Source organism: Peromyscus maniculatus, chromosome 1, assembly GCF_049852395.1.
Source record: "Peromyscus maniculatus bairdii isolate BWxNUB_F1_BW_parent chromosome 1, HU_Pman_BW_mat_3.1, whole genome shotgun sequence".
Lineage (NCBI taxonomy): Eukaryota > Metazoa > Chordata > Mammalia > Rodentia > Cricetidae > Peromyscus > Peromyscus maniculatus.
This window is the reverse complement of record NC_134852.1, coordinates 131,839,961-131,858,586: the sequence shown is the minus strand read 5'-3', so window position 1 is coordinate 131,858,586 and position 18,626 is coordinate 131,839,961. Positions and strand designations below refer to the sequence as shown.

The 18,626-nt window shown below is 44.7% G+C and overlaps 1 protein-coding gene across 3 annotated transcripts in view; it reads left to right on the top strand.

The window, feature by feature from the left end:
- Positions 1–10,000: 10,000 nt before the first annotated feature.
- The window catches only part of Usp31 (ubiquitin specific peptidase 31), a 50,701-nt gene continuing 42,075 nt past the window's right edge, over positions 10,001–18,626 (top strand). The window contains exon 1 of one of the 3 annotated variants that reach the window (XM_076551644.1): positions 10,001–10,735. In XM_076551644.1, the coding sequence (XP_076407759.1) occupies positions 10,115–10,735 (621 nt within the window). In that variant the 5' untranslated portion in view covers positions 10,001–10,114. Of the gene's footprint in view, positions 10,736–11,342; positions 11,502–18,626 lie in introns of those variants that run through there. The other 2 variants (XM_006980335.4, XM_042282986.2) reach the window with 2 other exon arrangements.

The following is an 18,626-nucleotide window of genomic DNA, read 5'->3' as shown; positions in this document are numbered from 1 at the left end:
AGATTGACTGTTTCTCCTCTTTCCTACATTGAAACGTTATTAAAATTGAATACTACTTTCTGAGTGAGTGTGGGATATCTTCCTCATCTTAGTCTGGTTCAGCTGCTATAGTCAATGCACAAACAACACATCTTTATTCCTGAGAGCTCTGGATCCTGAGAACTCCAAGGTCAAAGTACTGGTAGACTCTACCTGCTAAGGGCCATTTCTTTGGTTCACAGAGGTTTTCTTCCTATGGTGGAAGGAGTGAAGGGTCTCTCTTGGAAATTTCTCCCATGACCCAATCATCTCCCAAAGGCCCCACCTCCTAATATCATCACTTGGAAAATATGGTTTCAAATATGGGCTGGCAAGATGTCTCAGTAGGTAAAGGTGCTTGCTGACAAACCTGATGACCCGAGTTCAATTCCCCAGACCCACATGGTGGATCTACTTCTGCAAGTTGTTCTCTGACTTCCACATGTGTGTTGTGGCATCGTGACAACACTAATAAAGATGTAATAAAATTGCAGATCATGGGTTTTTAAGGTGTAAACACATTCAGGCCCACAGCACCCCCCAACTGAATTATCGCTCTCATGGTCTGTATGCTTCAGGATTTCATTTTCCATGTCTGTGACTATACCAGATGCCACAATATCCTGGTGTAATTTGTTAGCCAGTATGCCCATTTTAAAGGACAAAGACTAAATTAAATCATCATTGTCATAGACTTGTTTTCTATAATCAGACATTGAGTTGAGAATTCTTAAGCGATTAGCCAAGGAAGAGCTCTCAGAAGAGACTGCTAAGAGGCCACATTAGCTTTCCTGTGCTGTAGCAAATTACCTGAGCTAATTAACATAAAAAGATGAAAATTTTATTTGGGCTCACACTTTTGGAGGTTTTGGTCCATGGCTGTGGGCTCTTACAGTGAAACACATCATGACAGGGAGTGCATGGTGTAGCAAGACTAAACTGCTCACTTGTGGTGATTAGATGAGGGGATGGGATGTGAAGACCCTGGCAGCCCACAGATTCCTTCAATGGCATGCATCCAGTTATGTAAATGCTCCCACCCAGCCTTACCTCTTAAAGACTCGACCTTTTACCAAGAGTGCCAAGCTGAGGGCCAACCATTAAAACATGGTCCTTCTGTGGAGGCCATTCCAGATCCAAGCTCTGACAAGGTGGGAGGGAGCAGGAGAAGGTCAAGAAGGATGTCAAGTGAAGATAGGTGTGGTAGTTTGAATGAAAATGGCTCCATAGGCTCATAGGAGGGAGTGACATTATTGGGAGGTGTGTCTTTGATGGAATAGGCGTGGCCTTGTTGGATGAAGTGTGTCACTGGGGTGGGCTTTGGGGTTTCGGGAGCCCAAACCAGGCCCCTTGTCATTCTCTCCTCCTGCTGCCTGACTATCCAGATGTAGAACTTCTCAGCTACCTCTCTAGCACCACATCTGCCTGCATGCTGCCGTGTCCCACCATGATGATAACGGACTAAACCTCTGCACTGTAAGCTGCCACCTCAATGAAATGTTTTCCTTTATAAAAGTTGCCATGGTCCTGATGTCTCTTCACAGCAATGGACACCCTAACTAAGACAATGGGATTATAGCAAGGCCCTGGAAAGAGTCCCTGCATCCTAACCATGCAGAGAGCTCTGGAACATGAGCCGTCCCTCTGAACTTGTCTCAGCTGGAGACAACGAAGATGACTTCCACACTCCTGCACCCAGTATCCATTGGCTGGGAATCCCCAGGAGACAAGCATCACTTGGCTCCCCATGCACACCCTCCCTGGCTTGCCAGGAGCCTACGGGCAGCACTCAGAAGAGAGGGACATGTTTGACTATCAGAAGGAAGTAAAGCATGCAGGAGCTGGAGGCCAGATATGAAGAAAAGTCAGAAGGCTCCCAGAGGATGATGGGAGCAGCAGCCACGCCAGCTGCAATGTGAGGCTCAGGACAGGCCTTGGAAAGAGAAGCACATGAATTGAGGACACCAGCAAATGTGTTTAACTCAGTGCTGTGACCTTGAGCCAGCAGAGATGACAGAATAATAATAATAATAATAATTCTTCGTGAGATTTCACTAATGAATTGGAGAATCCAGAACGTTTTTCAAGAAAAAAAAATGAAAGGACTAAAACTAACCTTAAAGGAGAAGAAAATTTAGATATGGCAGTATTGGTGGCTAAAAATTTAGAAAACATTTCAAAGAACTGCCAGGTCGATCAAATAAATTGCGAGACTTCTCAGAGCCTTTGAAGATATGTCATTTAAATGATTCAGAGCCAAAGAAAATAGGAATGCTTCACAGCTGGTTAAAAAGAACTAGCAAACCCAAGTGAAACTTGTCAAGGATAGTAGACAGACACTCCTCCATAGATACACACAGACATGAAAAGAGGCCCCTACCTCTGTGTGTGTGTGTGTGTGTGTGTGTGTGTGTGTGTGTGTGTGTGTGTGTGTAAGCTGGCTTTCTTTTTTTGTTTTGTTTTGTTTTTCGAGACAGGGTTTCTCTGTGTAGCTTTGTGCCTTTCCTGGAACTCACTTGGTAGCCCAGGCTGGCCTCGAACTCACAGAGATCCGCCTGCCTCTGCCTCCCGAGTGCTGGGATTAAAGGCGTGCGCCACCACTGCCCGGTGCTGGCTTTCTTATATGAACATAAAATTATGATAAAAAGATAAAGTAGTGTATTTAATGTTATCAGTAAGGCACCATACATGAGAAGTAGAGGATGTGGGTCAAGTTCGGTTTTCCAACACTGAGTACTCTTCCCTTGAGGGAGCCTCACTGGAGGTGGGAGGCACCTTTTCTCTATTGTGATGGCTGGAGGGATGTAATACTCCCTTCTCTAAGTCCAGCTGCTAGGGATCAGACCAAAGCACTCCTGTCCAAACGATGCTTCTCCCTTGGGCTTTCATGAGGGGGCTGTGGCAGCAAGAGTCCAAAGAAAATGACCGATTGCCAAGGATATTCATGGTGGCAGCGTAGTCCAGCAGTGTGACTCTACTCTAACAGCAGTGCTGGTCTGGGCGGCATCAACTTCCTTCATTGTCCAGCAATGGCATCTTAAGCAGCATTTTCTGGAGCTCCATCCTGCCTGTGTTTTCTTCTTTAGATTTGCAAATCTGATCCTCAAACCTTTCTGACAGTTCTATACTTTCTTCCAGCGAAGTCCCAAGGCCACGTTCGTAAAAGCAACTTAAATTGTTCCTGTGTTAGCTACTGTCCTCATTGCCGGGACTAAACACCCGACAGAAGCAATGTCGGGGCCGGGGCTTGTTTAGGCCCCCTGTCCACAAGGTTCTGTGACTTCCCAAAGCAATGACACCAGCTGGGGACCAGGTGTTCAAACACACACACACACACACACACACACACACACACACACACACACACACACACACACACGAGCCTGTGGGGGACATCTCATGCTATCGTACCTGCTGCTTGTGCCCTCTAATGGGCAGATAAGGCCGAAGGAGAAGGGAGTGCAAGCTCATTTTCATGAACACGCAGAAGGTGTTTGATAAAGTTCAAGATCATTTCTGATAATGACCCTTTCTGAGTAGGAATAAATGGATACCACTTTAATGCAATAAATAATATATATCTCAAGCCCAAAATCAGCCTGAGCTTAATGGTGAGGTCCTGGGAGCATGGCCATTAAAGGCAGAAACAACGAATGCTTTTCTACTCTTTTTATTGTTACAAACAGAACTCTGGAAGGACAATTAGACAAGGGGAGGGTACAGATGGACTTTAAGAAGAGGCAAGATTATTATCTCATGCACAGGTATGAATTCCTAAAAAACCCCTAGTCAACTGAAAATGATGCAAAAGAACCCAAATTCACCAAAAACGGGTGTTTACATGTTGACAAACAGTACACAAATGTCCGGTGTATAGTAGGAACAGATAGGAACACATTCACATTGTGTGGGACCTATTAGGAGGAAAGTGCAGGCTGGGACTGGCACTTGGTGTTGGGCTGAGGAGCAAAGCACTTGCTGTGCACGTTTGAAGATCAGAATTAAGATCTTCAGAGCCCGCAGTCTGCTTCTAATTCCAATGCATGGAAGGTGGAGATGAGGGAATCTCGGGAGCAAGCTGGCTAGGTAGACTAGCTATATCGTGAGCTTTGGTTCAATTTAGAGATCCTACCTCCATGAGCAAGGTGGAGAATGATTGAAGAGAGCACTCATCAGCCTCCACATGCATGAGCATGTGCAGTTGCACAGTGCAAATCCACATACATGCACAGAGTGTGGTGGCACACGCCTTTAATCCCAGCATTTGGGAGACAGAGCCAGGTGGATCTCTGTGAATTCGAGGCCAGCCTGGTCTACAGAGTGAATTCTAGGATAGGCTCCAAAGCTACACAGAGAAACCCTGTTGTGAAAAACCAAAAAAAAAAAAAAAAGTACACACACATGCACACCACATATATACACATAATGCAAAAAAAAAAAAATAAGAAAAAGGAAAAAGGAGCTTAGAGCATTGCACATGCTGGGCGAGTGCTGCACCGTGAGCCGCGTCCACACCGTCCTCCTGAATGGTTTGGAAAAGACAGACTTCATTCTCGGATAAGTTAAAAACTGGAGGATGTGACTTCTTCCTAAATTAATCTACGTAACTTAGACCCCAAAGGATTAAATTGATTTGAGAGGCTAAGCAAATTGCTAATACTAGGGAGGATAGTCTTGCAAACACTTCCATATATTCTAAATCTCTGTAACTTTGGAATATAGAATATAGATAGCATATAACACTTTCCCCCAAGACACCGACAGTAAAGAGTTTAAGTGAGATGAAAGTGGAGTTTTAAAGCAGTGGGGAGAGGTATGTTATTTTCTTTTAAATGGTGCTGAGCCGTGTGGGATAGAGGAAAGTAAGACTTTCTCCTAGAATTTTTCTGTTGTTAGAACATTTGAGTTTGGATAAATTACAAAGAAAAGAGATTTATTTTGTTTGTTTTGAAATAGGATCTAACTCAGTCTGCCCTTGAACTTACTATGTAGTAGAGGATGACCTTGAGCTTTTAATCCTACTGCCTCCACCTCCCCACTTTTGGGATTACAGGTGTGTATTGCTTCACATCCATGGTTTAGGGGCACTGGGGATGGAACCCAGGTCTTTGTGGACTGAGCCACAGCCTTAGGGCTCTACTGGAGCCTGAACCCAAGTCTTCATGGCCTAAGTCACAGCCTCAGGGCCCTGCTGGAGCCTGGAAAGTCTGAGATATGTTTTGGGTCTCTGGCAGGGCTCTTCTGTTGCTTCAATCTGATACAGAAAGCAGAAGGGCAAGTGGATTGTGGAAGAGAAGCCCAAGGAAGCTGGGGAATCCAAACTTGCTTCATTACAGCCTGCTGTCATGGTAACTAATCCAGTCTCACAAGAGCAAGCAGTAACTCACTGGAGAAAGTCCTCAATCTCTGTGTGGGCTTCATGTCTACAACCCAAACCCTTCCCATCAGGTCCTGCTTCCCAAAAAGCCATGCCGAAACCCAACCTCAACATGAGTTTTGGAAAGTCAAAAGTAATTTAAATCATGGTAGACCCCTATCGAATTTTACACACACACACACACACACACACACACACACACACACACACACACACACACAGGGTGGGGTGGTGGTGGTGGTGGCGGGGGTATGCATGTATGCATGTACACAGATTCCAGAAATTCTAACATTAAAGTGAAGGGGAACTCCTTACAAGAAAACTTTGTGATCTCGGGGCAGGGGAAAGTTGTTTATCTAAGCATGACCAATAATTATTTTTATAGATGGACCCATTTGAATACCTAAAACATTCAAATATTATATGTGATATGGAAACACTGTGAACACGGTTGTAAGGGAACTAAATGATACAGAATAGACAAAGAATAAAACAATTTGAAGCAGGTGGTGGCAGACACCTGTAATTTAAGTATTCAGGTAGTTGAGACAGGAGGACCACCATGAAGTCCAGGCTACCCTGGGCTACAGTATGAGACACCGTCTCACAAAACTGAAGTATCAATAACAAGAGTTCATATGCAAATTACTGTTGTCAGCCAACACTTATAAAAGGAAAGAAAAATGCAAATGCATGTGGGTAGCTCACACCAGTATAGGTTTAAGAACTGCTAATTAAAAGGTACTGCTGGTCATTTTCTTGATTACAGACAAAAGAAACTGACACCAGCTGGTTTCAGCAATAAAGGAATTTATAGGAAGCCTATCAGGTTAGCTCACAGAGAAAACAGAGCTGGAGAAACAGGCTTGGGCAGAAACTCAGGGAGGTAGACACCAGTAAGAACTTGTCATCACTAATGTAGCCAGCAAGACATGGACACTGGCTGCAGCCAAGCCTGGCATTATCCCTCACTGATGCTACGTGGCTGAACACATACCTATGGGGGGGTTAGTTCTCTCCAACTAACCTTGTTTCTACACTTCCAGAGTCTAAGTCTAGAGAGGCACATCTGGTTGGTCTTTATTAGGTCACCTTCCTGGGTTCTAGCTAACAGGGTGGGAAGAAAACATTCCTCCCAAACCTTGCTCTCTTTTCACGATAGAAGCTTGAGTTCTCTCCCCTCATTTTGTATCACTCTCAAACTGGAAGTTGGTTGTTAATGTTGAAGAGCCAAAAAGCCCAGCTTGTATTCAACCTCATTTGTACAAATAAAAGCACATTAACATGCCAGCTAAAATTATCACACTTCTTTTCATGTCTGTTAAAATATATTGCTGACTACCTGGCTACTCAGCAGAGTATGTGGCACTTTAATACATTACCAAATATGTGACTATCAACATAAATGTGAAGACAGGCATCCATTCTTTCCAGAGATGAAAAGCTGATTCCCAAAGAAACAGGCGTTTCCCCAAATCTCTTCAGTGTTAAATAGTGTTAATTTGTTCAGACCCTGACTTCTGACTCCTAAAAGCAGTGATGCCATCTGGGTTCTTTTTTATTCAAGCTGCCGATGTGATAAAGATGATAAGACCAGCATCTTCTGCTGGGTGTGAACTGTGTTCTCCATCCATTGTTTTCCAGATAAAGCTGCCCCAAGGTAAGCTTGACAGTACATAACATGCACACGCTCCTTGGCCTGAGTTTCAGCTCAAGGGTAGTCGTGAGAATAAACCGAGCATAGGCAAGGACACTCCCCACTGTGTTCATGTTTCTCATTTGTATTTCCCGAGCTTTAGTGTAAGGGAGGGGCGGTGGGATATTTATTATGGAATGATGTTTCCAGTAAGTCTTAAAGAAAGAACATATTGGGTTGAGAGATGGCTCAGTAGTTAAGAGTGCTGGCTGCTCTTCCTGGGTTCAAGTCCCAGTACTCACAGGGCAACTAATGTCTGTGACTCCAGTCTCAGGGAATCTAATGGCCTCTTCTGGCCTTATAGTACACTGTACATATGTGATGTACAGACATACATTCAGACAAAACACTCATAAGCATAAAAATACATAAAATATAACAACAACAAAAAACAGATTAGTGCTCCAACAAGGGACTCTTCAAAGACTGTTCTGAACAAGCCCAGGATTGGATGGTATGGGGGTCCCTGGGGACCAATATGCCTAGACTAGTAGTAGGAGCTTGTAATGCAGTCCTCAGATATCCTTCCAGGAGTTCACATGTAATTTGGATATACTCTGCAGAATAAGTGATCTTAACTGAGTATCCCAAATGAGTAAGATGGGTGAGGTCTTGTGGGTTGAGCCTATGGTATACTGGAAGTGACTGTGGTGGCTTGAACGGAGATAACCCCCAGAAGCTCATGTATTTGAATGCTTGGATCCTAAATAGTGGAACTGTTTCCGTTTTGAGTAAGAATTAGGAGATGTTTCCTTATTGGAGGAGGTGTGTCACTGAGGGTGAGCTTTGAGCTTCCAAAAGCCCACACTAAGCCTAGTGTCTGTCTGTCTGTCTCTCTCATTCATGCACACACACACTCTTGTTCTCACTCTCATTCTCTCTGCCTCCAGCTTTTGGATGAGATGTAATCTCTCAGCTACTGCTTCAGCATTGTTCGTGCCTGGCTGCTATAATGCTTCCTGCAGTGATGATCACGGACTCACTCTCTGAAACTGTAAGAAGTCCCCAGTTAATTACTTCCTTTTATAAGTTGCCTTAGTCATGGTGTTTCTTCCCAGCAATAGAACAGTAACCAAGATAGTGGCTCACAGTGTGTTGAATTCCAATAGGGTCAAGTTAATGCTGTGGCCAAAAAAGTACCAAGAGTCTACAGAAATGATACCTCCAGGAGGAGTTCACACCAAAGGTAAGATTTTAGGGATAAGGAGAGGTGAACTAAGTGAGGAAGTTCAAGGGAAGATACCTGAAGTGGGTAGATTAGCTTGGGCAAAGGTTCTCTCAATCAGGATCATATCACTAGGAGCAGCAAGTATGTGTGCAAAGGTGGAGGGCCATGGGCTTCAGCTTTGGTTGTCATTAGATGGCTTTCTTTCTGATGTTGCAAGGAGCTTGAGATACAATGAAGGTAGATGTTTTGATTAGGAGGTAGAAGTGGAGTTGGTTCGAACCTATTCAGAGCAAACCAAGAACATCAGTATAGGATACCATACTTACTATTGGGTAGAAAACTAGAGGTCAAAACTTTGAAATGGGTCTAGGATGGCCTTTCTATTTTTAAAATGTTATGGGCTTTCTTTCCCAATATCTCCATGCTGCAGTAACCAGGATACAGGCTAGTCTCTCAGCAAAGAGGACATACAAGGAGAAGGTCACAAACCAGTGGGGTTTGAGTAGAAGGCACCCTTAATGCACACTGTTCTCCCATGCACTATTTTTTTTCCTTTTCAAATTGAACCAACATTTAAAAATAGAATTCCCACCTTCTCTTTAGAAATCAGATGATCTGGCAGCACTAAATCCTCATTCTCACATGTGAACAACTGACTGGAGGTGAGTGGCAGCCATCCCTTTAGAAGAATGTTAATTAGCAGTTTGCCACTGTCCACAACAATTCTTGTGTTCCCAAGTCACATGAAGCATGACCTGATCACCAGGATCCTTTGTTCATTGTCAGGACCTATCTGGTCTCTGCGATAGTAGTGGGTCTGTGACCCTTGGTTTAAAGATCAGGTTAAGGCTTTGAATCAAACTTGGGTTGAAATGAGATATCAAAAGCATTGAACTGAAGATTAAAGAAGGTATACCATGCTTGGTATATCGTGTAGAATACAGAGGTTTTTGTATAGTGAATGAGTATTGTATTATGAATGAGTATCCATTGAGAGTGTAAATTGTAGGAAGGCAAACGGAAACCCAGTTAGTTCCATTCTTGTTTAGTACAGTATTTGGCACACAGTTTAAGTGTTCGGTAGCTATTTATTGAATGAACGAATGGATGGATGAATGAATGAATGAGTGAATAATGAGAGAGCTCAGTGGATTTAAAGGCTTATTTTATTTTATTTTTTTTGAAAAACTTTTCACTAAGGCAATTCTAATAATACTGGTTTGCTGGGATCTCAAGGTACATCCTGGTAGAAAAGCCCACCAGAATGTGCCAGGCTCTGTGACCGCGTTCGGGTGATTCGCGGCAGCTGGAGCCAGCTGGGTTAACTTGCCTAGGACAAGACAAAGCTACGCCCATGAGCTCTTTCACCACCTGGCAAGGGACAGTTTGATTTCCGAACTTTCTTTAGATCGCTTCCATTTGACGAGCAGAGACCGAGACCCACCCCTAAAATCCACCACCCAGCGCTTGCCCAAGCTTACGGGACTGTGCCCACACTAAACATGGCCAGCCTCGGGCTTCACACCGCAGAACCACGCCCGGAGCCTGGAGTCCTAGAGTCGGGCTGTAGGGACAGCACTCTTCCCACAGTCAACATGGTGGCTGCACAGCTTCAGCATGGGGCGGGGCTGCGAGCCGGGCGGGTCACGTGAGCCGCCCATTGGGCGGCCGCGCGGCGCACGCGCGCCCCTCGGCCGCCGCTCTCTCGCTCGCTCTCCCCGCGGCGCTCCGAGGTGGTGTGGGGCTCCGAGCCCCCCGGGCCGGGTGAGGCGCGGGCGGCGGGATGCGGCGGCGGCCGTGGCGGGGTCGCGGTCCGGGCGGACAGGCGCGGTGATGAGCGTCGGCAGCTACCGCCATGTCCAAGGTAACGGCGCCCGGGCCCGGGCCGCCGGTGGCGGCGGGCGGGAAGGAGAAGCGCTCGTTCAGCAAGCGCCTGTTCCGGAGCGGCCGCGCCGGGGGCGGTGGCGGCACTGGGGGCCCCGGGCCGGCCGCGCCCTCGTCGCCGTCGTCGGCGCGCTCGGTGGGCAGCTTCATGAGCCGCGTCCTCAAGACGCTGTCCACGCTCTCGCACCTCAGCTCCGAGGGCGCCGCCCCGGACCGCGGCGGCCTCCGCAGCTGCTTCCCGCCCGGGCCGGCCTCCGCGCCTACGCCGCCGCCGCCGTGCCCGCCGCCGCCCGCCTCGCCCGCGCCGCCCGCCTGCGCTTCGGAGCCGGTGCCCGGCGTGGCGGGGCTCCGCAACCACGGCAACACGTGCTTCATGAACGCCACGCTGCAGTGCCTCAGCAACACCGAGCTCTTCGCCGAGTACCTGGCCCTGGGCCAGTACCGGGTGGGCCGGCCGGAGCCCGAGCCCGAGCCGGAGCAGCCGGCGGGTCGCGGCCCGCACGGCCAGGGCGAGGTCACCGAGCAGCTGGCGCACCTGGTGCGGGCGCTCTGGACGCTGGAGTACACCCCGCAGCACAGCCGGGACTTCAAGGTGAGCCCCGGGGGCCCGGGAGCTCGGGCGCTTCTTGGGCTCCTCCTCTTCGGGCCGGGAGGATTTCTGCGCTGGATGCTCAGAGAGTTCTGGAAGATAACCCAGATGACAAAGGAATGCGTTCCTCCCACCATTCACGCATTCAGTTTGGTCTTCTTCTAAGCGCCCAGAATCCAGGCGCCAGGTCCTGTGATCCGCCTTGGGGATGGATGTTGCCAGGAGCAAGACCCTGCCTTCATGGAAACTGCAGTTTTTGGAGCGGGTATAGGTGGGAGAGCATTCAGCAGGGTTTGAATCCGGCTGCTGCTTTCCTAGCAAATTACTGAGCCTCTTGGTGCTCCTGTTTGCTTGGTACCTACTCACAGCAAGTTGACAGGCTACACTGGACACTATGAAATTACCCAGTTGGGGCACTTTTAGGGGGTTCAACCTGCTAAGTAAAGTACTTCAACTCTGTCTAGTGCCCTACACACATAGTGCTCTATTTCTTTTCATTCTTAAGTAAAACTAACCAGGTGTTGTCAGATAGTACTTTGAAGAAGGCAGAACCTGATGACGTAACAGATGGGGGAGGTGGTCCTGGCCTTAGTTTGCTGCTGCTGCCGCCGGAGCTGTCCAGGTAGTGAGAGAACGGAATTGGAATTGGAGAGCAGAGGAGTTTGCAAGGTCCAGATGGTGACAGTCTTTGGGGCTGTCCTAAGGAGTTGGGGTCTTACTGCAAGTTGAACAGGGAGATGATTGGAGATTGTAAAAAGGATACTTTGAGGTGGGACATGGGTATGATATTAACTAGAAGGATGTCGAACAATGAAAAAAAATCAGTTACTTTCCATTCCCTTTCTTATTTCCTCATGCTTGGGAGAACACCCCAGTTTGATATTTAGCCTTTTTTTTTTTTTTAATAACATATCTGGCTCACCCTCATGTTCTACCAGCCTTCCTTATTCTTGGATACAGGGTCCCACTATGTAGTCCAAGGCTGACTCTCAGCTTGATGTCTTCTGTGTGCTGGAATCAACCTCCCCACTCCCTCTTCTTTTTAAGTAAGAAAACAAATTTCAAGTTTAAAGACTTTGGTTGACAACATTACGTTTATTCAAAAAAAAAATTCTTTGTGTGTCTGTGTGTCATTTGTGTAGAGGTCAGAGGACAAAGTTGTGGAGTCACCTTTATATGAGCTCTGGGGCTTGAACTCAGGTTGTCAGGGTTACCCGCTGAGCCATCCTGTCAGCCCAATAGTAGCTAAATTTAATAAGGTTATGCTTTTATTGGATTTTTTTTTTGATTTGTCTTCTATTTATGGCACGTGGTACTGGTTTTCCATTGGTGCTATCAGGTTTCTCTCTAAAATACATTTCTCTAAGTACTGATTGGATTGCAGGGCCAAATGATGATGTAGCTGAGGAGTCTGTTTTGGGTAGATCCTGCCTTCTTGCTGAGGAGCAACACTGCTATTACATGCCACTCCCTTTTTAATCATTTTTGCTTATTGTGCTTACAAAGAAAAAGTGTTTTGCTGTTTGATCTTGAAATTTTGAATGGAAATATTAGTCTGAAATAAGAACTGGCAAAATAAGGATTCATGTCCGAGGCCTCAAAGTAAGAAACTAGGAGAATGGTGTTTTTATAGGCTCCCTCTCCTCTGCTTACAGCCCATGAGTAGCCACAACAGTGGGGGAGTTTTCAAGGCAGAATCCTAGTGTGAAGTTCACAGTTGTTTGGTATGTCAGCATCTTAGCAGGTAAACATGGCAGGTGCTTTTCCATCAAGCTCTGAGTGAGCAGAAATGGGTTAGTAATTCTAGATGGGCAGGACTGATTGATGGGCATACTTTGGCAAAGTTGAGCATATTCTTCGAGGTTGTTCCCATTGCTCTTTATGAGATTGTGCTCACTTTTACATCCATTAAGCTACCAACAGAAACAGGTCAATACTTCTAGAAGAATAGAGACTTTAGAGGCATACTTGGCAAAGTTGAACACATTCTTGGAGTCCTTGTTTTTGAAACACTGTAGTCTTCTGAGCCTTTAGTAGAGTTCACTGTGTGTTCACTAATTCACCTCCCTTTTACTAAAGGTTTACACAGACAGGCGTGCATTCACCATCAGAAGGAACATTCACTAATGAGAATGTTGGGAAGTAGAAGTGTTGGACAGGCTGACACAGTAGTCTGGTGGTTCTGTGGTGTTCCAGAGGCTTCATTGTATTTATCTTGCTAACCTCGATCATTCTGTTTCTACTCTGTTGTCCTTAGCTGTCACTGTGATTGTAGTCTCATGTTTGTTACCTCATGGTTGCCTGACAGTGACACCTGCAGCTCCTTGTGTTCTAGTAAGAAGACAGGAAGTCATGAGAGAAAGAAATGTTCTCTTAGGAGCCCCCAGCAGGCCTCTGCTGGCATCTCACTGCCTATACCTGCGTCAGTTAGCTGCCACAGAGTCTAGAAGCAGGTGTTTGGGTTTCCTGCTTTAATACGGAAGATGAGTAGGGTTTGGTCTCTTAGCCCACCGAAGTACCTCACTGACCATGGGCCAGACACTTGCAATTAAATCCAGTGGGACTTAGGTTCACTGAGAGCTCATCTTGCACTTGAACTTGTACTCAACTCGCATTTATAGTTCACTTGAGGATCTTGTTATAAAGCAAATTCTGATATGCTGGAGTGGGGCCTCACAGTCTGCTTTTCTAACAAGCTTTCAGGCCTGCTGCTGCTGACTGTCTAATAATAGTGGGTTCCAAGGAGCGGATGAGAGGACATCTCAGAAAAGGAGGCGCATGTTTCCTGGGCCAGGAAGTGATAAGGGCTAGTGTGAAATTGCATGTGCTTTGGGGAAACAGTGAGACATTAGTAGGTGGTTGCACCATGGCCAGCCATAGTGGTGCAGACCACCTTGGGGAAGCATGTTGTAAAGAAATCATGAAGGGTTTTGCGGGCTGGTTTGGACTTTATCCATTGGAAGCTGATAAAGTAGGAGAGTGATAGCATTTCTCTCTTTCCTTGTTTCTCTTTCTTTCTTTCTTTCTTTCTTTCTTTCTTTCTTTCTTTCTTTCTTTCTTTCTTTCTTTCTTTCTTATTTTCTTTCTGTCTGTCTGTCTTTCTTTCTGTCTTTCTGTCTTTCTCCCTGTCTCTTCACTCCTCCTCCTCCTCTTGTCTCTTCCCTCTTCCCCCCTCTTTCTTTCTCTTGCTCTCTGTGGAGGATTGGTCCCCCCCCCCTTTTTTTTTACTGAATATTATTTTGAGCATAAGAGAAGTTGAAGTTAGATGTGAGGCCTGTCTGTCCCTGCCCTCTTGCCTGTTTGTGGCCAGCATGGGAAATTTGTGTATTTTTTGTATTTAAGCAGCTCACTGAATCTCAGAGCCCTGCTCAGTTCTTGGCTCCAGACAGCCACCACCTGACTGGAGCTGTCAGAGGAGTTAGAATCAATTGGCCGCCTTGATTTTGCCTTAAGGTCTAGAAGAGTATTCACTGTGGATTTGAGTGTGATTATTATCATGTTAAATCTTCCAGGTTAGTCATGTTTTTCTTTAAGTTTTCAGTTAGAATTCCTTCCTTCTACCTCCTAACCACATCAATTTGTGCTTAAGGAGCTTGCCAGGTAAATGTGTTTGTTTTGCTTTGCTTTGCTTCTGGTTGGACTAAGGTTGTGGAAGTTGAGTTTCTGTTTGCTAGGATGACAAATTGACTGGTCTAACTTTGATATGCTTCAAGGAATTTTTCTAGGTGCAGCCTGTGTCTTTTTTCTCTCACACGTATCTTTTCATGCTCTTAAAACACTGGTTTGTAATCAAAACATTTTTACCTTTTTTGTGCCGCATACCTCCAATCCCCTGGGATGTTTGTCTATGTTTAGAGACATACTTGGTTGTAATACTACATGGGGTAAGAGTGCTACTGGCATTTAGTGGGTAGATTTCAGGGATTCTCTATGCTACAATGTGAACCCCCCTCCCCCCATGATTTAGGCCAAGATGTCAGCAGTGGTGAGGTGGAGAAGCATTTTGTCTGTTTTCAGCACAGATTTCCCTATCTTTCCCAGCCTCTAGCCTATTTACCTTGTAGCTGTGTGTATGTGTGAGCCTGTGCACAAGCTGGCTCATGAGGGTAAAACTTAGACTCAGCCCTTGTGTCAGCAGCTTTCTTTATTAAACAGTGAAGTAAATGATTTTGAAATCTGAATACTCATTCTCGTGTTTTAAGGGGAAATCAGCAAGCTTTAATTTTACCAGGAGCATAGGTGTTTGGGTTCATACAAATGCCTTTGGTTTCTAGTACTCAGTCCTTTTCGTAACAAGTGAAAAAGACAAATGGATGGGCACTTTCAACCGAGATAGATTAGTATGTTAGCCTCAGTTTTCAAACCACACTCTCAAAGAGCAGCTAAGCAGAGTGATCTACTGCTGGAAGTGCTCTGCAGACTCCTTCCAAGTTTGCAGTAACCAAGAACATGAGTTTGGGGCCTGGAGTGGCCTTATCAGCCCAGCCACTGGTGTAACAGGTCTCAGCGGAGCACTTGAGCAGGCCTAGTGGACATGCTGAGACAAGCAGCATTTTTTCCTCTGAGACTGGTGCAGAATTGTAGTGAAAATAAGGTCATCTGCAACCAGCTCTGAATGTGTGCCACTACTCCTGAGGCTCAGGTACTTTCAGAAGTCTTGCTTAAAAACAACCCTCTCCGACTCTTTAAATGCATGAGCTGATGTGTGCCATTTCTTATCAGGTGCAGGAAGCGGGAAAGGAGGTTAGTTGGGGAATAAATTACACAGACAATTGTAGAACTTCATGTTCTTTTTGCTATTATAATGCTACAGCCTGGGTATTTCTAAAGAAATTTACTGAAATTGTAGAGACTGGGAATTGTAACATTGAGGGGCCTACATCTGACAAAGGCCTTCTTTCTCTATCATCCTGTGGCAGAAGATGAGAGGTCAGGAGACTGAGAGCTTGTGAGTTTGCAATGGGGTGAGAAAGGAGGGTGAGAATGCGGTGTAAACTTGGTCTTTTTAATCAGGAACCTACTCCTGTAATAATGACATTTATCCATTCTTGAGGGCAGGGCCCTTATGCCCAATTGCCTCATAAAGGTCTCAGTGTTTGTATTGGGGATTACATTTCAAAAACAGGAGCTTTGGGAGTCATGTTTAAAACATGGCATCTGACTTAAACCAAAGCACATCTGCTCAATTATTGTGTTTAAAGGAGCTAGTTTAGGTGAGAGGTTGGGAATAGCAGATTTAGTGTAAAGATTATGGAACAAGGTTCTTGCCCTCAGAGGACCTATCAGTTTATAAGGAAGCTATTTTGAACTACTAATGGAAGGTTGAGTAGGAGTTCAGAGAACTGGATTGTAAGCTGCACTATAAGCAGAAGACTGGTTCATCTTTTAATTCATTGTCAACAGTTAACACTTCTCCAAATTGGAGTTCCGAACATTGTACTAGCTAGTCTTTGGGTATATAGTGTTTAAACACAATGATACAGCAGTGGTAAAATAAAGAAGGTACTACATAGTCCTTTCTCAGAACTTGTCGGAGAGGAGGTGGATATTAGCCAGTGAACATCGACAGATAAGAAATTTTAAATCCTAAGAGCTAAGAAGATAAGGTACATGAGTGAGAATAATGAATTTGGCCAGATGGGTTGGGAGAAAAAAGGACTCAAAGGGTTATATTATCGGAAAGACCTGGAGGTGCATTCAGAAGTCTGACAGGCCTTGTTTGCAGCGCAATGAGGCAGGAGAGTAGGGCAGATGAGGCTGGAAAGGGTAGGTCTCACTGTGTCTTGAAGGCCAAGGTCAAATACTTAGGTTTCATTCTGAGCAAAGGTGTGCTTCTACTGGTTTCTAAGATGATTGTGTTCAAACATGAAATGCTCATTCCTGGTGCTGAATAGTGAACACAGTAGAAGTTGGGAGACTAGTCAGTAGGCTTTTGTGATGGACCTGGTGAAAGTAGTGGAGGGAGGAGATGGAAGATGGGGCTGGATTTGAGACACAGGTAGAGGTAGACTGTCTTTTCCTCATCATTGTCAAAAATTTGATTATGTATTTATGTATATGTCCAACCTCTATTTGACTCTGTTTTTCTATATATTTGTCTTCATGTCAGTGCCACACTGTTTTGATTACTATAGTTGTGTAGTGAGTTCGAAAATCTGGTGTGATACTTTCACCTTTATGCTTTTCAAGATCCTTTTGGCCTCAGAGTCTCTTGATATTTTGTATGAACTTAAGGACTTATTTGGTGTTTTTTGTTTTTTTTTTTTTGAGACAGGGTTTCTCTGTGTAGCCCTGTAGTCCTGGAACTCATTCTGTAGATCAGGCTGACCTCGAACTCAGAGATCTGTGCCTGCTTCTGCCTCCCAAGTGCTGGGGTTAAGGCATGCACCACTACCTCCCGGCAAACTTAAGGACTAATATTTCTGGGGAAAAAAGTGGTTAGAATTTTGATAGGGATTGCATTCATCCTATAGATTGCGTTGGGTAGCAGTATCATTGTAATGATACTTAAATTTCTAGTCCACAAAAAATGGGAGAACTTCATTTATTTATGTCATATTTTATTTCTCTCAGTGTAGTCTTTTCCTGCTTCCTTGATTAAAACTGTTTCTAGATATTTTATTCTAAATGATGTGGTTGTAAGTAGAATAGCTCTTTTTGATTTGGGTATTGGATCTAGGGTCTTTCCCACACTAAATGGGTTTTCTGCTGTTGTATTGAGAGCTACACTCTCAGCTGCATAACTAGAATGCTAATTTCTTTTTTGGATTGTTTATTAATAGTGTATAAAAGTATGTAATTGACTTTGGTATGTTAATTCTGTATCCTACAACTTTGCTAATTAATTTATTAGTTACAGCAGATTTTCCTGGTATCTATAGTTTTCTACACAAAAGGGGGCATCATTTGTGAACAGAGAGAGATTGGCCTCTTTCCAATTTTGATATTTTAGTTTTTTCCCCCAGTTTATTGCAAAGTGGTATCCTTGTTTTATTTATTGAACTTAGAGGAGTTGCTTTCAAGTTCCCATGTTGAACGTAATTATCCCTCTCTTGAAGAAGTATCCTTTTCTACCTGGTTTGTTGACGTAGCCTCCCCCCCCCCCCCAATTCATTGGAAGAGTTAAAGTTTCTTTCTGTATCAATTTGAGAAGCTCCTGCCTCCCCCCTCCCTCATTTTGTTTATGTGTGGTATTTCGCATTGCTTGATAGTGTGTGGAACCTTACTTTCACAGCAGGAATAAATCCTACTTGGTTATGTGGTCTACTCAGTTTTGATACTTTTTCCTATTATGTTCCAAAATATTTCTCTCTTTAGTAATTTAGTAGTCTGCCTGGGTAAAGCTTGTGTGATGTGGGATTTATACTAAGTTTTGTGTGGTGTGGTAAGTGGTTAAGTGTTGACGGGGAAATGAGTGTCTAGTCCCACTCCTCTCCTTACCTTGAGACCTTGAGGTTTCCATTTCTGCTCTTCACTTCCTCATCTGTCATGTGGAGATACAGTGTATCTCCTTCCTACCCCAGTTTTGGAATATGTGAGTGAAGAACCTGGCAAGAGGCCTGCATGCAGTGTTCAGCAAGTGTTAACTGATGCTATTGTTCTCATCCAGCCTTGTCATCGTTCTGCTTCTCTACAGAAAGAAGGCTTCTTTAGCATTTGATGATGCATTTATGAATTTTACATGGTTTCATCAGTTCTATTGATATCAAATATTGCTTATTCTTATGCTCTTCTTTGAAAGTTCTCATTTTGTCAAGTTAAAAAACAGTTATTTTGTGTGAATTTCAATGTTAAGTATCTATATTAATTTTGGACAGAGAACTATACCTACTGAATACTTGCCTGCCATTGACAAATGCAGTAGCCTTCAACAAAACTGTAAACTAATAACGAG